The sequence below is a fragment of the Amblyraja radiata genome, chromosome 26 (genome assembly GCF_010909765.2).
Source record: "Amblyraja radiata isolate CabotCenter1 chromosome 26, sAmbRad1.1.pri, whole genome shotgun sequence".
Lineage (NCBI taxonomy): Eukaryota > Metazoa > Chordata > Chondrichthyes > Rajiformes > Rajidae > Amblyraja > Amblyraja radiata.
This window is the reverse complement of record NC_045981.1, coordinates 11,822,172-11,842,535: the sequence shown is the minus strand read 5'-3', so window position 1 is coordinate 11,842,535 and position 20,364 is coordinate 11,822,172. Positions and strand designations below refer to the sequence as shown.

Here is a 20,364-nt window from a genome sequence, read left to right as displayed (position 1 = left end):
GAGGGCAAAATACTAGTAGGGGCAGCGGAGAAAGCCTCGAGGTGGCTCTGGATCAGGAGAGGAGGTCCATGTGGAGGATGTCACCTGATCACAAGTGGTGGTCTGATCAACCACGGCTGAGTCGCATGGGTGTAGGTGTCTGATGTTGAAAGACCCGAAACACCCAATGACCCCAGGTTACATCACTGATAATGTGGTCAGGAGCATCAACAGATGTATTGTTATCAAATAGGAGGCATAGCTTTAAGATGAGAGGGGCAAAGTTTAAAGATGATGTACGGGGCAAGTTTTTTACACAGACGATGGTGAGTGCCTGAAATGCGCTACCAGGGGTGGTGGATGAAGCAGTTACGTTAATGGCGTACAAAAGGGTTGGATAGGTATATGGATATGTACAGAATGGAGGGATATGGGTTATGTGAAGGTAGATAAGTGATGGTCTTGGCAACATTAATGTGCACTGTCTTTTTATCTGGGAATATTTTTTGTGATTGTTCAGCTCTGCAGATTTGGCTCCAACAGAATCATGTTACAAAATGTATTTTTTAGCCCTCAGTTTTATGCTGGATGTAATCCCACATCTGTAAAGACAGTATTCTAAACACACAAAAGTTAGCAGAGTCTGAACCCTGGCAAAAATAACTCTAGTACCTGTATATCATTTATTTGAAAAGCTGCAATGAAAACAGAGACTTGTTCGGGAGGAATGCTTCCAGTTTTTATTATGTTTAAATTTAACAGCTTCTGATTCTAAAACTTCAAATTCTGATATGATTGCTGAATTTGTGCAGTATTCTTATCTATGTTGCTCCATAGACCCACCGTATAGTGATGTAAATTATATCTGAAAATGAAAAGTTTCATGTTCAAGGACAAGAAGGCAGATTATTATCTGAATGGTGCCAGATTAGGAAAAGGGAGGTGCAATGAGACTTGAGTGTCCTTGTACATCAGTCACTGAAAGTAAGCATGCAGGTACAATAGGCAGTGACGAAAGCAAATGGCTTATTGCGCTTCATAGCGCGAAGATTTGAGTATAGGAGCAAGGAGGTCCTACTGCAGTTGTGCAGGGCCCTGGTGAGACCATACCTGGAGTATTGTGTGCAGTTTTGGTCTCCTAATTTGAGGAAGGACGTTCTTGCTATTGAGGGAATGCAGTGTGGGTTCACCAGGTTAATTCCCGGGACTGATATATGAAGAAAGAATGGATCGACATGGCTTATATTCACTGGAATTTAGAAGGATGAGAGGATATCGTATAGAAACATATACAATTCTTAAGGGATTGGACAGGCTAGATGCAAGAAAAATGTTCCCGTCATTGGGGAGTCCAAAAATAGGGGTCACATTTTAAGAATAAGGGGTAGGCCATTTAGGACTGAGAATTGTGAATCTGTGGAATTCTCTGCCACAGAAGGCGGTGGAGGCCAATTCACTGGATGTTTTCAAGAGGGGATTAAATATAGCTCTTAGGTCTAACAGAATCAAGGGATATGGGGAGAAAGCAGGAACGGGGTACTGATTTTGGATGATCAGCCAGGATCAAATTGAATGGTAGTGCTGGCTCGAAGGGCCGAATGGCCTACTCCTGCACCTGTTGTCTATATTTCTATGTTATCAGTGCATTTAGTGGAAAGTATCAAATTTAGAATTTTACAAAATGCACCTCAGCTATCTCGAAAGGCTTCTTCAGCAGCACGTCCTCAAAGCCACGATGTATATCACCTGAATAGACAGGAGCACATGGGAACACCAGCATCTCAAGACTCTGTGCTACTTGCACACCAGTTTATAAATGTATCTTTTGTTCTTTCATCGTCTCTGTAGCTAAATTCAAGAACTTCTTATCATTGAATCAGGCATTGGCTTTCCACTTACTGGTTAACACGCAACATAAACTAAACTGTTAGAGTATCTTCACATTGTTTAGTGGTTCAAAAAGATCACTCACCATTGTTCCCTCAAGACCATTTAATGTAGCTAATATAGTTTCAGTTCATATTCTTGTCAATAAGAATTTTATAACACTGCATAACTGGTAACATCTCCTTTTAAGTATGTTTTTTTTAACTAAAAGTTACATTGGAGGCACAAGAAACTGCAGATGCTGAATCGTAAAGTACTGAAATTACATTAGTAAGCATACAAGGTCAATTAGGGACTCTAGATTCCTGGATATATAAAAATGTCACTGCAATCTTCATTCTTTAGGATTTTGATTCTTTAACTAACATTTTATTTTGTTCCATTGTTCGGTTTCCCAAGTGAATTTCATTGCTTTTGTTTTTTCAGCAATGTGACTTTATTGCGAAGTACATTGAGGAAGAAAATGTTTTTCACTCTCCCATGTGTAAGAAGTTTGCCATCAGATTACTCAAGAATGACATTCCTGGACTTGAGATTAATCCAGGGCTAAATAGCCAGGAGAGGACGATTATCGAGATAATCATTCATGCAGCAGCTGTCATCTTGTTCAGTGAGGAAAATAGCATCCTGACTCCACTCCAGCATCTATCTTTCCAACCTGCTCTTATGGAGGTATGTTCTTTGCTTATATTTTAATTCAACCTTTCGTAAAGTGAACATTTTCACAGTCTTTTTTCTCCTGCTTGCCATGTTAAAAGTGAAAATAACTATTGCAATATCTGGACTTCAGACATTTACATTTACCAAAAATGCTAATTGTTCTTTCAGTTGTGAAAACTGTTGAAAATAAACTCTTGAATATCAAGAGTATAAATGAAAATATTTCTTCATGTATGAGAAAAACATTACAGCAAAATGAACTTACCCTTTTGTTAAATATACATTTAGAATACGTTCCTACCCACAATGCCTGAAGATATAAGCATTGAAGCTAGAGGATGGACTGCTTTACAGAATCATACCTGGTATCGTAAGTAACAAAATCAGCCTTTATGAGTGCATTTATCCATTTGAAAAATGTTCAGTTTAATCATTGGCAAATATATTTGCTTTTCTTGCCAGAATGCCCAAATGGACATCCTTGCCTTGTAGGAGAGGTAAATTAATATGCTCTATTATTTCTTATTCCTTTATAAACTGTCAGATATTTTCAATGCTTCATACACAAAGTGTGGTTTTGCATTTCTGGTTTCTAATTCTAGTGTGGTCGACCTGTGGAAGTAGCCCGTTGTCCTGAATGCAAAGCTGTAGTTGGAGGACATAATCACAATCCTGTTAGTGGATTTACTGCAGCTGCTATGTAAGAACATTTTAATTCTGGTCAAAAAAGAGTACTCTTGCATAAATCTAATCAAACTGTTACATGCAAGCCATGCTACTATCAAATGGATACTTGGAACCTTTTAAATTTTCTAAAATTAGCTTGTTTTTTTACCCAGTGAGGGAGATTATAACCTCTGATATTGTGTTCCGTTTAACAAATATTGTCATGCTGAAGCGTCCAGAAATATAATAAATGAATATAACTGTGATAGCCGTAGTTTAAGGGGTGGACCTTCGCTGTAAACGGTAGAAAAGATTTATAAGGATGTTGCTAGGACTCGTGCCTTAGCTCTGGGAGAGGTTTGACAGGCTCGGACTTTATTCTTTGGAGGGTATGAGGCTGTGGCGTGGTGTTACAAATGTGTATAAAATCATGAGAAAGATAACTAAGTTAAATGCACAGTCTTTTTACCAGGGTCGGGAAATGTGGAGGGCATAGGTTTCAGGCGAAAGGGGAAGGTTTATAATAAACCTGAGGGCAATGTTTTCATACGAGGGTTGTGGGTATATGGAATGAACTGCCAGAAAAAGTAGCTGAGGCAGGTACAATGACAAAGGACAGGTATATGGATATAAAAGTTTTAGTGAGATCTGTTCATAAATGGGACCAGCTTAAGATGGGGCATGTTGATCCGTATGGACAGGTCGTGCTGAAGAACCTGTTTCCATGCTATCATGCTTCACATGATCTATATGTTGGAAGAATCAAAACAACAGTACTGTAGGATTATATTCACTTCAATGATTATAACAGTTCAGAAATGCACTTGATCAAACCTTGTGAAAGACAATTTAGAATTGGCAATAAATGCTAGTCTTCCAATGATGAATACATTTCATAAATAGTTTTTTTTTAAAGAAAAGGTAGACTGATTATTTTCCCAATTGATACAAAGTAATTTTATCAGTCAAAAACTTTCCTTCAACTAACTTGTTGACACACATCATTTTAGGTATGGATGCCAGATTTGGGGATTCTAAGCCAGTGGTGATAAGGAGTTGCTGATTCCAGCTCTTTGGATCAGCTGACAATGGGATTTGTTCATTTAAATGATATATGACTGCACTTTATCCAATCTAACATGACTTAAACATTTCTAATCTTTATGAAGGATTAATTAAAGCCAATTTATCTGGTATTTAGGATGGACAAAACACAAACGGGACACATCTTAGGTGATCCCAGGAAAAGAGAAACAATCGTTGCTCCTGACAGACAAATGTCCTTGGTGTCATTTTTACTTGTGCGTCTGATGACACATGTGGCTATGTTTATAGGAACTATGGAGGATGTCAAGGTATTTAATTTATAAGGATTTGGTATTAGTAATCATGCATATCAGTTAAATGCATATGTTTCTAGACAAAATCTAGTTTGAATTGTTAGTATTTTGTATAGACACTGGAGTGACAGTTTTTGAAAAACCCTGCTCAAACAGTTGTATATTCTGTACTCTGGATATTTTTTTCTCTACCCATTTTACTTGAGCTTGGCTTGATTGTGTTTGTGTATAGTATTATCTGATTTAATTGGGTAGCATGCAAAACAAAGCTTTTCACTATGGCACGTGAGAATACACATGACAATAATAAACCTCATGTTGACAACAAATCGAACAAACTTAGAGGCGTTGAAGTAAATCAGAAATTGGTGACTATTTTAATAAATGCCTACAAATGTTATAAAGGGGAGTAATATCTGGCACTGTCAGGAGATCTATAGCTTTGCTAGCCTTAGAAAAGTTGATTTAGGAGTGTGAGATGATTCAAGTTTCCTGGTTGATATTTCAGTCGTCTTTAATTAAATATTTGCAAGTAGATTTTCCAATTAATGGTGCTGGATATTTTGATTGTAAAATCTGATTAAAACTAAGAGTAAGTTGTTTCAGCATTGAAAGATTGCAAGAACTTCTATGTTTGACATCAGGATGCATTAATGAATATATATAAATGTCATTATGTACCTTCTACCCTCTCATCAAACATTTTACACATAAATTGTGACCAGAAGAGAAACTGTACCATATTTGTGGTCCCTTAGAATTGCTGCTTGGTTCCATGACAAACCTAACAGTAGATAAAATTGAGCCTGAGGTAATATCATGTTTAACCATATAATGGATATTGCAAGTTATTCCACTTTGCAGTGAACTGGAAAAAAATCATGATTTTTGTCAATTATGTCATCCATGGATATAAAATATAGTCAGCAGGACTAATGAAGGACTAATCAGAATAAAGATGAAAATGAAGTGTGTATACAAGAATAATGAACTAAATCAGGCTAATATACTGGATCTGGTATCGTACTCGAGTTATCATAGAATTTTTAGATATAAATACCCATGTCTCAAAAAAGAGTGACTATTTTGCACAGTTAGTTTGGGATTTTCTTTTAATATGGCACAATACCAACTTGTCCACAAATGTGACTAGATTGCAAATGTTTTAAAATATTGTACATCCTTAGCTTGCACTCAAATCGCAAAATTACCTCAATATATAAATTATCTTTAAAATTTTTTTTGTTCTACATTTTTTTCCACAGTCAATAGAACAAATTATAAAACCACAAGTTCAAAATCCAAGGGACTTTCTCTGGCGTCATATCAAAAAAGACATAGAACAGCTCAGGAATTCACTGGCAAAGACTATCGATGAAACGGCAATAGTTGTTCATCTCTTTCTCCGCCAACTCATTCATCAAAAGAAGCGTAAGTATCTGTGTTTAAATAAAGGAGCAAAATAAGTTCACAAGTATTTAATGTATTTTTATTTCTGTCACTAAAATTATCTATCTACTTTTTAAAATATTATATTTCTAGTCCCTACATTACCAGGAAACCTGTCCACCAAGGCACAAAGGAAAAATTGGGAGAGCTCTATTTCAAAAGAGGTGATAACTCCTGCAGTGGAGGTGAGATCTAATTTATTTCTGTTTTATTTAATAAAGTAATATTTAAAATACATGCCCCTGGAAGAATACACCATACATGTTTTTAAATTAAGTGATGCAACTATATTTTAGAATTCTGACTAACCTGAATTTGCAAATCCTCTGCTCAGCAGTAGATCTTAAAAAGAGCAAATTCAAGTAGTTATTCACCTTCATTTGTTGATTTCAAACTTCAGATAAAAAACCCCAGCATATAATCACTTTTATTGATGGAGTATGCCATGGAATCAGGCTCTTCCCTCCCTCTGTCTTTACATCTCACTCCTCTTCTCTCCTTATCTGACACCCTTTTGCCCCTTTTCATCTCTAGTCTTTATGCACCCGTCTGCCAATCAAGCACCTCTCACCTGCACCAACTTGCTGGGCTTTGTCCCACCCTCCTCTTTTCCAGCTTCCTCCCCCCTACTACAATCAGTCTGAAGAAGGGTCCAACCCGAAACATCATCTATCCACATCCTCCAAAGATGCTGCCTGACCCGCTGAGTTACTCCAGTACACTGTGCATCTGCATTTGTTTGTGTCTCTTTCTTGTTTAAAAATATATAGATTCTGCTTGCACATGCAAATATGCCAGTTCAGTTTAATACTGGTGGTGCTTTCAGAGCATTGGTAATAACAAATTAAGATAATGCTGTGGTGATGAAGTGACACACAAGATCAAATGGAATTTTAAGCTTATTGCTCAGGAACAACACAGGAAATATATTTTTGTTTGGATCTTGAAAAATAGATTTAACAGGGGTTCCTCTTAAAAATGTCAATTAAATTAATATTAATGGATTTCCCATGCAAGCAAAATAAAGCATTTTAATTTTTCAAAAATGTCTGTTTCTAGTAATCTTTCTTTTTTTTTCCTCAACAATAATCAACATTTTATCTGCATATATTTTGAAAATTTACCTTAATGTAAGAACGATGAAGGAGTCATGTAAGAAAATAAGCATGACACTATTTCAAAGCAACTCATTGATGCAGTAGAGTATTACCAGAATGCTGCCTGCATTGGGGGCATTAGCAAGGAGAGGTTAGACAAACTTCTAGTATTTTCTCTAGAAAGCAAGAGGTTGATAGGAAACTTAATATAAGTATATAGAATTATGAAGGGCATAGATTGGGTAGACTCTCAGAACCCTTTTCCCAGGATGGAAATGTCAGAGACTAGAGGATATAACTTTAAAAGGAGCAAAACTTGAGAGATGTGCAGGGAAACATTTTTATACAGAGGGTGTTGGGTGCCTGAAACACACATTGTGAGTCAAAGCGTCTGTTCAGTGGTGTACTTTTCTACATTCAAAGTTCTATTGGCTATAAAGCATGTTAGAATTCCTGAAAACATGAAAGAAACCAACTGAACATTCCTTTTGTTCTATTTTGATTTTGGTCTATTATTGGAAATATTTTTTTAAACATTACATGGAAATTTGCATACATGTACTTTTGAAGTGTGATTAGTTTAATTACAGTAGCATCAATTTACTTGTGAACATTTGTTTTAACAGAATCTGGACAGGAAACTTGTGGATATTAACAGCCAGATAAGTCAAGATAAAAGAAGTGGTTCCGATTTTATTGTCAAAATTGTGTACAGTGACCCCCAAACATTCCTTACATTACCTAAAGGGGATGCCTTGCATTGCTCTGCTATATGGGCTTGTAGAAAGAGAATTTCTCCTGAACATTTGAGACATATGATGGAGAATAGGGAAGAGAAAGAAAATGTGCCCATCCTACAGACATTTCTACAAAAGGTATGATTTGTTTTATGATCTATATTCCGGTGAAATATTGTTTATTGTATGTAAAGAGATAGTAGCTTCACATCTCTCTCACCTCACTCGTCCTACCTTCACCCTCACCATCCCTCTCGCCCTCTCCCCTCTCCCGTTTGCTCCCCCTCTCTCTATTTCTTGCATGTAAAAAGACTGAACTCTAACTTGGTGATGCAAGTTATAATGTGATGGTCTTCTGTAATATTTCAATAAACTCTCAATGATCTCCTGATATGTAGGAAGTACAGTTAAGGTTGGTGAAGTACCTGCCAGAATTACTGGCGCTTCAGAATGACTTGACAAAACTATTTCAGAATACAACAGAGGTACCGAAGCAATCCGCTTCTGATTTTCTTCAAACCATCAGCTCTGGTAATTACCTTTTACAGCATGGGATCAGATTCGGTTTTTTTTTTTTGGGTGGGAGAAGCAATTGATGTTAATCCCACTTTTGTTTTGATTTCTTTAGAACCAGTAAGGAGTACATTTACATCCCGAATCTCATGCTTTATCTCTGTGTGGAACCAACTTCGAACGTTCCTCATTACTAATGGTAAGCATTACTTGTTATTAACTTCAAAACCTAATCCAACATGGTTTTTTTAAATTTCTTGTACCACCAGATATATTACATAATTGCTAAATTCTCCATTGGGAAGTAAGTAATCCTATACAGGTAAGACCAAGATTTACATACCAAACTATAACAAGGGCAATTTCCCAAGTTCCCACCGCCATGCTGAGTGCATTGGCAAATGAGTGACAGTATCTTACAGATTTCCACATTTGCAAGGGCTATGGAAAAACAGGATCTGCTATTGCCCAAACAGAGCAACATTTGTGACATATTCCTTCTTAATCAAGACCATTCATCTTGAATGCGATGATATTGTAGAACTCATTTCTAACTATTAATAAGATATTTCTAATAATCTCAAAGATCAAAACTGGTTCTTAGGTCATGTCTTGCCCCTGAACCCTAGCACTATTGCTCGAAACACTTTTAAAAGTTCAATACACCTCGAACTTAGATTTCTGACGTTGATTTATCTGTTTGGACTTACTGACCTAAATGTTTGATGGATATTCCTAAACTGGAACATGTAATGGGGAGGAAACAAAAGAATAGAAATGAGATGTCTATTGTCTATTGAGTTTGAGACTTTTTTTTCCCCAGGCTGAATTCCCCACAGGGAAATTAATGAGCAATTTGTGCACAGTAACAGCCTCTCAAACAGCTTGATATGATAACAACTGCCACATTTGTGTTTTGACTGTGTGCTGATATTATTTAAGGAACAAATACTAGATATGGCAATTGTTTGACCTTCAATTTATGAGATCTAATTCCAGCCATCTGCAAGCATACAGAAGGTCTTGATTTAACTTCCCAGACTTGTATATGATATTTCTAATGGTGCAGCACTTCCTCAACATTGAATTAAAACATCAGATATGATTTTGTGTTCTAAGTACCACTAAAATTTGAGTTGATGCACTCTGACTCAGGCAGAATTGCTATCCATAAAGCCAGAATTGATTCTAATCTCTTTGGAGTCTTATTGAGAGCTTACAAAGCCAAGGGAAGAATTGGCTTACATTTTGTGTGTTATTTGTGAGGCACCATACCAAGGAGAAGCAGAATCTATAAGTAGATATACAAATTAAACAGGTTGGTGCCTGAGGTAATTAGAATGAACATTAGAATGACATTGCGACTGGCAAGTAAATAACACAAAACACGTTTTGACTATTTTCAGTTTTAATGGCAACGGGTTTACTTTGTTGCAAATCATAAATTACAGGTGAATTTAAGATTCCAGAAGAGTTTGGTGCTTCGGATTTGGACATGCAAAACTGCCAACTTGAGGTTCTGCTCCCTCGACGCCAAGGTCTTGGCTTGTGCTCTACTGCGCTAGTTAGCTACCTCATAGCTCTTCAGAATGACTTTGTATATACAGTGGAGAAGTATACTATTGAATCTACTCCGTGAGTTTGTTGTTACATGCATTGATGCTCTATTTTGAACTCTTTATTATCCTATCACTCAATTTTTTTTTGGTTAATACCTGTGTTACCATTCAACAATGTAAAATCAAAAATGTTCATTCTTCTAATTTGGCATAAGGCAATGAACATAGAAAATCATGAACCAAATGGAGAGAAAAGGAATTAGTTGACATCTTGATAGCTTTTTATTTAAGGGCACTTTGTCAGGACTTATTAATTTCAAGCATGTTCAGATCATTCAAATTAATACTAGTGTTAAAATAACTGACGTATTAGAAAGCTGAAATAAAAAACAAAAAATGTTGAAACTACTCGGGTCAATCTATGTATATTGTGGAGAGAAATTCTTAACAGTTTAAAATCACTCTGAGCTTTTGTCAGTCTTTCTGAAGAGGAAGAACATTCTTGTATAGATTTAATCTTAGCATTATAGAAGAGATAGGATAATTTTCAATTTGGAATTAATTGCTGGCATTTTGAATGCCATGGGAGCTTGCAATGATACAAGCTGTACAAAATGTAACTATATTGTGGCTTGTGATTTAAAATTCAACGTAATTGTAAAGTTAATTTACAATTAACGGAATTCACTAAGACACAAGGAATAGCGGATGCTGGTTTACAAAAATAGGACGCAAAGTGCTGGACAAACTCAGTGGGTTAGGCAGCATCTCTGGAAGGCATGGATAGGCAGCATTTTGGGTCGTGACCCTTCTCCTTATCCATGTCTTCCTGAGATGCTGCCTGACCCGATGAGTTACTCCAGCACCTTGTGTCCTTTTTTTGTAAACCAGCATTTGCAGTTCCTTGTGTCCAAGTGAATTCTGTTGTCTCTTGTCAAGATATATTGTCAAGATGTAATAGGCCATTCTCACGTTACGAGCTGACGCAAGAGGTAACCCGAGTGAAGAGGTCGTGGTTGAGCACGATATAACAAGTGAAAGATCAAGAGTTTAACCGAGTTCCCACGGGTAGACGGCAGTTTCCCGTTTACTTGTCATTTCTGCGATGTTCCCACTTCATCTCCCGAGTTACTCTTGAGCCAATCCTGATTGAAGTTTTGTTTTAATAAGCAACAGTGTTATGTTTTAATAAGCAACAGTGTTAAAGAAGATCTCTCCATCCTGTGGCTTTGTTTTAAAGATATAATTCAGAGCGGCCGCATCTATTGATGTGACCTACAAAGGGAAAATGTGCACCATCCAGTGCCAGAGCAGTTATACTTATGATTTGTTTGAAACACACAGGTTTGATATGTTATAATTGAATTTACTGCCATGTCTACACACTGCGGGGAGACGGGAGATTAAATCTTTGAATGTGGACGGATGTGCACATCAGATTGTTGTAGACGGAGCTCAAGGTTCGCCTCCTGAGTTGCTTTGGTGCTCAGGCGTGAGTTGAGATGGAGAGAGGTTGGGGGGGCGTCATTAATTGTGTCTGGGGTGACATGGCTCTTGGGTTAGGCTGGGATCATTCTCTGCGGGGTGATCTTAGTGCGGGAGACAAGTGTAGGAGAGGTGTACTGACTGTGTGGGCAGAACTTTGGAAGTGATTGCCCAACAATCTCAAAAGCCGCTGTGTCTCCCTGTCCCTGGGATAGCAGGGGGCGATCAAACAGCACAATACCCCCCTCCCCCTCCAACTCCAGAGGAATACGCTCCCTGATGGGCCGCTATGGCGACAAGTGGCAGTTCGTCCACAGCACGAGCTGCGCCCCCTCATCCGCCACCCCAAGAACAAGACGTACCTTGCACACCATCAGCTTCTGCCCCTACGGGGAGCGTGTTCCTCTGAAGTTGGAGCGGGGCTGGGCTGGAGTTGCTGCTGGCTGTGGGTCTCTGGGATCTCCGTTATTGCAGTGGGCCTGGGGGTCGGTGTCCCGTTGGTCCTGACGTCTCTGGCCACCCCCCTGGACAGGAGCTGAGACTGGAAACTGTACCGCCCTTGCCCCCTCCCTCTGCAACTGCAAACAACCACACTCTCCTGCTCACCTGCAAGGGCGGTACAGTTCCCAGTCTCAGCTCCTGTACAGGGGGGTGGCCGGAGACGTCAGGACCAACAGGAACCCACTCCCCGATGGGCCGCTACGGCGACAAGTGGCAGTTCGCCCACAGCCCGAGCTGCGCACCCTCATCCGCAACCCGGGTTCCTCTGGAGTTGGAGCGGGGCTGGGCTGGAGTTGCTGTTGGCTGTGGGTCTCTGGGTTCTCCGTGCTTGCAGTGGGCCTGGTAGGCCTGGGGGTTGATGTCCCATTGGTCCTGACGTCTCCGGTGACTGGCACGGACCTGCTGGCATCGCCGACGTGAAGACAGTGCAAAGCCCCCGCGCCGGTGCAATGGGCGGGGAGCCGGAGAGGGGAGGGAAGGTGTCACACACATGGCCGGGAAGCAGAGGGGTGTAGGTGGGGGTGGTGACAGATGGGGCCAACAATGAGTGGAGAAAGACAGAAACACCGACGTGCAAAGGAGACCTACAACAGTGCATGATCTCTCTCACGTGGCAGGTGACTGTCGCTGGGAAACTGAAGGGAGCGACAATCTGCTGCTGCCTGCCCGCTGAGTTAAAGAGTTCCCACGGTAGACTCACGATACACTAAGGTAAACGCACGGGCCACTACGTTCTTAAATCGAGTTAAAATGTTTTAATTATTAACCACAAGAGTAAAATTGACTCGTGGAAAATTTCAAACATGTTTGATTTTTTGCAAGAGTAGACAAATAACACGAGAACCTGCCGTTAGCGCCATGATGCACTACGTTGCGTCCAAGAATGCCGTACGTTAATCGTACATTATTACCACAAGGTTTAACTCGGGTTACCTCTTGTGTCAGCTCGTAACGTGAGAATGGCCTATAACCATGTCAAACAAAAAAAAATGTTTTTTTTTCAATCTGCTGTGCCTTGAATAAAAGTTCAAATTTTGTGGCCTTTATAGATACTCAATCAGTCCACAGGATGTATCCGACTTGCACGTAATCAGATATGAGGTTGGAAAGGACATAATTCCTCTCCTCTTGTCCAACTGTCAATATACAATGGAAAAAGGAAGCGAAATTGTGATCGAGTATGACTTCAAGAGAATTGAACAGCAATTGACCAACAGATTCTTAAAAGGAAAACCACTTATTAGTTTAAAGGTAAGTCGCCATTAATGAGAGTGGTTCCTTATTTAGTTTTGTAAATAAATCTGCACAAACTATCACCAACTGTGGAAAAAAAGGACCATAATAATGGAAGATGGACACAAAATGCTGGAATAATTCAGCGGGACATGCAACCACTCTGGAGAGAAGGAATGAATGATGTTTCGGGTCGAGATATTTCTTCCGACTGATAGTCAGGGGAGAGGGGAAACTAGAGATATGGAAGGGTAAGACGTGAAAATGACAGATCAAAGCAGAGGATGGTCAAGGAAATGAAGAATGCTTCGTTGTTGGCTGAGGGGAAGGTGACAATGAGGCATACAAACAGTAAAATGGATCAGGAGGACAGTAAAACTGGTCAGAGAACGAGGGTGGGGGAGAGAGGGAAAGCAAGGGTTACGAAGTTAGATAAATCAATATTAATACTGCTGGATTGTAAGCTGCTCAAGCAAAACATAATAATAGAACTTGTGAAGGATGTCAGTGCGGTGCTCTAAATGGTCACCTGTTTTTTTTTCCCCACATTTTTCAGGGAATACCTACGCTGATTTACAGACAAGACAGAAATTATGGAATTATCTTTCATGATATCCAAAACAGAATTCCTCAGGTATTTTAGTTTGATCTTTTAAATACTGTATGTTTATGTAAATTTTGCATATTAATACACGTAGAAAAGACTGCATTCATTCTGCTGGAGAAATTAAAATTTCAGGCCATTTAATTTGCTTCAAAATGAAAGAAATATGTTAACACGCAAATACAAATCCAAGAGTCATGTCAAGAGTCAAGAAAGTTTATTGTCATGTGTCCCAGATAGGACAATTAAACTCTTGCTTGCTGCAGCACAACAGAATATTGTGGGCATAAATACAGATTAGATCAGTGTGTCCATATACCATAGAATATTTATTATATATAATGGTAGGGAGGTCAGAGCCGATGATGGACTGGGCAGTGTTTACAACTTTTTGCAGCTTTTTCCGCTCCTGGATGTTCAGGTTGCTGTACCAAGCCACGATGCAACCGGTCAGCATGCTCTCTACTGTGCGCCTGTAGAAGTTCGACTTGACATACCGACTCTGTAATCTTCTCAGGAAGTAGAGGCGCTGATGTGCTTTCTTTATGATTGCATCAGTGGTCTGGGACCAAGAGAGATCTTCGGAAATATGTAGCCCAGGAATTTGAAGTTCTTGACCCTTTCCACCATCGACTCGTTGATATAAACTGCACCATTTGGTCAATCGGTCGATCTCACTTCTATACTCTGACTCGTCCCCATCAGTGATACATCCCACAACAGTGGTGTCGTCAGCGAACAGAGCCCAGGGAAGATGGTCTGAGGGAGGAAAGAACAGGTTACTATATGACAATGTGGATGATGATGCAAGGCGAAAGGGAAGAAATAAGTTGGAAAAGAACTGGAGGTCATGACAGAAATGAACATCAATGAAAACTAGATTAAATAATCCTTCAACACACTGGAACCACATTCTATCCCCTCCCAAAAAAAAGGTGCAGAGGAATAATTCAATTGCTAACAGTTCCTTGGTGTATCCGGAAGTGGCGGCGCTGCCTTGCAGCTGCGTCTCGCCTGCAGTCCGTTTGTCTTTTCTGTTTTTTGTTTTCTTTTGTCCCGTTGTTGCAGTTTATTTCGGTTTATTTATTTGTGTATGTGTGGGGGGTGGGTGTGGTATGTTTTTTGACTCTTCCTTCGGGGGGGGATGTGACCTTTCCTTCCGTGTCCGTCTGCGCTGAGGCCTATCGCGGAGCTGGCGGCCTCCAACTGCGACCGACCTCGAGGCTGCGGAGGCAGAGCCAGGACTTACCAACGCGAGGCTGGCCGACTTCGGGGCTGTGGTTGCGGGGCGACCCAACTTCCGACTTTGGAGGCTCGGCCGCGGGCCAGTGGACGACATCATCGGGAGCTCGCAGGTCACAGGTGGTGACCTGTTTTTCCGGAGCTCCCGCAACTACAGCTTCGTCTGCTGGACTGGAGGGCGGCAGCTTCGGCAGCTTCAACCGCCCCGGGCCGCGGAGTTTGAACCGGCCGGTTTGCGGAGCACGGATTCAGCTGTGGGACTTACTTACCATCACCCGGCGGGGCCACAACATCGGAGGCTTGGATTGCCTCAGCGTAGAGGGAGACCAAGGAGGGAAGAGACAATGACTTTGGGACTTTAAACTGTTGAGTGTTTGCTATTTATTCTATGTTATGACTGCAGGCTAAACCATTGAATTGAATCCAATCCAATCACCAATAATTTGTCCTTGTCCAACCATATATGCTACGGCCAAGAAAGCTCTATTTCCTCAGAAGACGAAGGAAATTTGGTGCACCTCTAATGACTCTTACCAATTTCTATAGATGCACCATGGAAAGCATTTGGTTTGACAACAGCTCTGCATCAAATTACAAGGGTTGCAGATACAGCCAGTACATCTTTCAAACCAGCCTACCCCTCCTATTTATTTTATCGACACTCCTGTAAGCTAAGGGCGTAATCCGAACTCCCAATTGTTGCTTCCCTTGCACGATTCTTAAATCTACACTTTCTCCGTAGCTGTAACACTATATTCTACATTCTGTTGATTTTTCTCTTTACATGATCTGTTGTACTTGTGTGTGATTTGATAGCATGGATAGCACACAAAGCAGAAATTTTCACTGTAGAAGGGTCTGAAGAAGGGTTTCGGCCCGAAACGTCGCCTATTTCCTTCGCTCCATAGATGCTGCTGCACCCGCTGAGTTTCCCCAGCATTTTTGTGTACCTTCGATATTCCAGCATCTGCAGTTCCCTTTTGAACAATTTTCACTGTACCTCTGCACATCTGACAATAATACCAAGCATTTAACCCTTTGCAATGTTCTACAAGTCGGTCATCATTTTCAACTCATACTTGCTAATGCTTTTCCTCTCAGGAATCACTGCCAATCTCTGTTATTAATGTCATAAGTGGTGAACTTCAGTCATACAGTGAAGTATGCGAAGCATTCACTGCTGTGGAAGTCACTTCAGGAATTTTGGCCATGTCAGGAGGAGACCCTGATCTAAAACTGGATGTTTACTTGAAGGATGTATTGCAAATGGAAGCTCAGACCTCACCTCATGTAATGGAAGTGAGTATATATTTATCCTATTTGCATTACAAATTGCAGCATTAATCTAGTATTTTTGTGTACATATATATATTTTAAAACATTGTAAATTATTCTCATATATTTACCTTGCAAATAAAGGATCATGATGAAAATGATGTGTATAAAAGTCCATCTATTCATATAGATTCTTAGTGTTGTCTGATGAATTGTCAACTTGTCTCCATTGATAGAACTCTTTTGAGCCAGAGCCTATAGATCCAAGCTCTGCTCTATGAGACAAGTACACAATTTACACATACAGGTCAAGTACAAGGGACCAGTAGGGTTTTGTGTTAAGGCTTTTTTGATCAACAATAAACAGTTTCTATAGATTCCATGACAAAATAGTGCAGATGTTGACAACAACATGCTTCCTGTCTGTTCAGATGATCTGGTTAAATTTTAAGATTCAATGCATTTAATCGGAAAGGTTTAGAGGGATATGGGCTAAATGCAAGCAAATTAGACTGTTTCCGGCTGTATAAACTCTTTGACTGAGTCTATCTGGTGTTGATATATTCATCCAACAACAGCAAAAAATGACTAACTGGTTATTCATCTAATTTCTGGCCTGGGATATTAACACAGAGTGATTGTCTTCTGTGTTTGGCCACAAAATAGTAATGGTGTATCAAATTGATGAATGATAAGGTCCTACATTTCAAAATGTTAAAGCCCATCTTTATTAGATCTAACAATGATATGTGCCGCTGTGATTTCTAAAAAGATTCCTATTTGAAAATACTTTTGCCACCTCCAACGGGATCCCACCACTGGCCACATCTTCCCATCTCCTCCCCTTTCGGCTTTCAGCAGAGATCGCTCCCTCCGTAACTCCCTCGTCAATTCGTCCCTTTTCACCCAAACCATCCCCTCCCCTGGTACTTTCCGTTGCAACCACAGGAAATGCTACACTTGTCGCTTTACCTCCCCCCTTGACTCCATCCAAGGACCTAAGCAGCCTTTCTAGGTGAGGCAGAGGTTCACCTGCACCGCCTGCAACCTCTTCTATTGCATCTGCTGCTCTAGGTGTCAACTGCTCTACATCGGTGAGACCAAGCGCAGGTTTGGCGATCGCTTTGCCAAACACCTCCGCACAGTTCGTATTAACCAACCTGATCTCCCGGTGGCTCAGCTTCAACTCCCCCTCCCATTCTGAATCCGAACTTTCTGTCCTGGGCATCCTCCATGGCCAGAGTGAGTCCCACCACAAATTTGAGGAGCAGCACCTCGTATTTCGCTTGGGTAGTTTACACCCCAGTGGTATGAACATTGACTTCTCCAATTTCAAGTAGTCCTTGCTTTCTCCCTCTTTCCCCTCCCCTTGCTAGCTCTCCCACAGCCCACTGTCTCTGCCTCTTCCTTTCTTCTCCCCCCCCCACCCCGTCCCCACAACAGTCAAAAGAAGGGTCTCGACCCGAAACGTCACCTATTCCTTCGCTCCATAGATGCTGCCTCACACGCTGAGTTTCTCCAGCATTTTTGTCTACCTTCTATTTGAAAATCAAAGTCAATGGTGTCGAAATTTTTTAGTAAGAATTTTCTACATTAAGTAGACAGTTTAAGATTTCAATAGCAATTGACAATAGACAATAGGTGCAGGAGTAGGCCCTTCGAGCCAGCACCGCAATTCAATGTGATCATGGCTGATCATTCCCAATCAGTACCCCGTTCCTGCCTACTTCCCATATCCCTTGACTCCGCTATCTTTAAGAGCCCTATCTAGCTCTCTCTTGAAAGCATCCAGAGAACCTGCCTCCACCGCCCTCTGAGGCAGAGAATTCCACAGACTGTGTGATATTTGTTTTAAAAAAAATATTTTAATATCAAAGTATGGTTTTGGAGTTAAGTGATTCTCTGCACTAATAAATAAGTGCTCTACCCGAACCAATGATATTATATGGCCGCATATAGAACTTCTGAATGAATTCTGCTCTCAGATTCACCTATAATGGGCCTCCCTGGTGACAAAATTGAGAATACCACCTCACAAAATGCATAATTGCAGGAGAGAATCAATTGTCTTCTTGTGAGATCCAATGTGCTTGTGTTTCAAAATGAAGCACCATCAGCCCTTCATGTCATGTCCAAGGATAATTATTTTTTAACATTATGTTTTTTCTGTTACTTTATTCTAGACATTGAGAAGATGCAAGTTGAAGCACATCCAAGCACTCTGGCAACTCCTCTCTTCAAGAAAATCCGAATGTTCACTTATTTTGAATAGGGTATGAATACATCAGCAATAATTTGTTTACTAGTTTGTGTGTGTGGTTAGTGTTATATACATCACGTTTATTACCCTTTCCTGTTCCTCAAAAAACAGCGAATGACTTCCTCCTTGAAATTCTATATTTCTTAATTTTCCATCAGGGTCTGGATTGGAAGTCCAAATATTTTTACCCATTAGCATTGAAAAATTGGCAACTAGTGAAATGGGATCACGTGGAATTACAGATGTTGTAATCTTGAGCACAATACAAAGTGCTAGAGGAGCTCGATGGGCCAGGCAGCATCTCTGGAGTACGTGGTGGATAGACGATGCTTTGGGAAGAAGGGTCCGGATCCAAAACATTGCCTTTCCATGTCCTCCAGAGATGCTGCCTGACCAGCTGAGTTTTTTTTGCTTAGTAAATGGCATGTTTGAGAGTTGAACAGGAATTTGCGAATGGTTTTTCTATATTTTTGCCAACAACATTCTTCTTGAAGAAAGAAGGAGTAGGCGTTGGTCAACACTTTAGAAGTCTGCTGGACAGGTTCCTGATGTGCTTGCTGTAGATAAATGGCATGGATTCAGGGTTCAGTGACTTTTTTTTAAATGGACTCCTGGATGCTTTGGGCCTTCCTGAGCATTTCCACTGCTCATCGATAAATGTGTCAGTGAATTTACATAATTCTAAATGGCTGCAGATATTTAATTATTCCTCTTATATAGTGAATCAGAGTTCACACTTGAAACTATGGGTGAAGCAGTCAACATTAATATAATGATGGTCATAAAACTGATAGATTATGGAGCAGCTTCATCTGCACAATAAGTAACAGTTATTAACAGTGATTCTCTATACGGTGTTTTTCTGCAGCGATTATGTCAATTGATTTAAATCTCAACTCTCTATCTTGTTTCAAAATATACCGAAAATATTATGTTGCATTGCATAAAGTCTAAGTGAGTTTTAATGGCATTCTAAGCCATAATTATTGCTTGCAGCATGACTGGCCTGAGGAAACCGTATTCTGGCTGTAATTTCCTCCAATAAATATCTCAAGAGCATAGTAGATTTTGCTAAATATTTTATATTTATAATTTTGTGTTTTTCATTTTAAGCTAACGTTTATGTCCTGATCCTTATTTCACATATTGTGAGATCATGAAAAATGAATTGTGAAATCTGCTAGTTACTTCCTGTTCTGTCTGTAAGAATTTTTCATTGAGATCAACTACTCAGCCAACTTAATGAACAGCACAGCAAGGATCTCCTTGAACTGGTGGCATTTACTGTCTGAGAAACAGCAGCTCACACCATGTAGACCATGCAATCTTTTGAATTCAATTTGGTCACTGCAAAATCAATTTGTTTCTGTAGTCTTTGTTTATTATCATTATTATTATTATTATTATTATTATTATTATTATTAAACTTTATTTCAGACTCGAGGTCCAGACAAGAGATGATATTACATAAAATACATTGCATATAAAAACACCATAAAATACATATAAAAGCTTAGTAAATTACTTATAAGAGCATCATAAATTACATACAAAAACACAATACAAGATTTAAAATCCAGAATAAAAAGAAAGATCAGTGTCTTACAACGAGACAACTATACCAATGTCTCCACAACTGGGATTGGTAGTTTAGTTTAGAGATAAAGTGTGTAAACAAACCCTTCGTCCTGCTGAGCCCACGCCGACCAGTGATCACCTGTACAGTCGTTCTAACCATCACACTAGGGACAATTTATAGAAGCCAATTAACCTACAAGTCTTTGGAATGTGGGGGGAAACCGCAGCTCACGGAGAAAACCCCCACGGTCACAGGGAGAATGTACAAACTCTGTGAAGACAGCACCCTTAGTCAGGAT

The 20,364-nt window shown here is 39.9% G+C and overlaps 1 protein-coding gene across 1 annotated transcript in view; it reads left to right on the top strand.

Moving 5' to 3' along the window:
* LOC116987736 (E3 ubiquitin-protein ligase rnf213-alpha-like) overlaps positions 1-20,364 on the top strand; it is a 138,424-nt gene that overhangs the window by 115,726 nt on the left and 2,334 nt on the right. Inside the window, exons 50-64 of the mRNA XM_033043967.1 lie at positions 2,293-2,538; positions 2,815-2,896; positions 2,989-3,023; positions 3,129-3,226; positions 4,394-4,547; positions 5,798-5,963; positions 6,075-6,166; positions 7,705-7,953; positions 8,214-8,346; positions 8,444-8,527; positions 9,780-9,963; positions 12,923-13,124; positions 13,663-13,740; positions 16,054-16,251; positions 18,411-18,500. Coding sequence (XP_032899858.1) covers positions 2,293-2,538; positions 2,815-2,896; positions 2,989-3,023; positions 3,129-3,226; positions 4,394-4,547; positions 5,798-5,963; positions 6,075-6,166; positions 7,705-7,953; positions 8,214-8,346; positions 8,444-8,527; positions 9,780-9,963; positions 12,923-13,124; positions 13,663-13,740; positions 16,054-16,251; positions 18,411-18,500 — 2,091 coding nt within the window. The remainder of the gene's footprint in view (positions 1-2,292; positions 2,539-2,814; positions 2,897-2,988; positions 3,024-3,128; positions 3,227-4,393; positions 4,548-5,797; positions 5,964-6,074; positions 6,167-7,704; positions 7,954-8,213; positions 8,347-8,443; positions 8,528-9,779; positions 9,964-12,922; positions 13,125-13,662; positions 13,741-16,053; positions 16,252-18,410; positions 18,501-20,364) is intronic.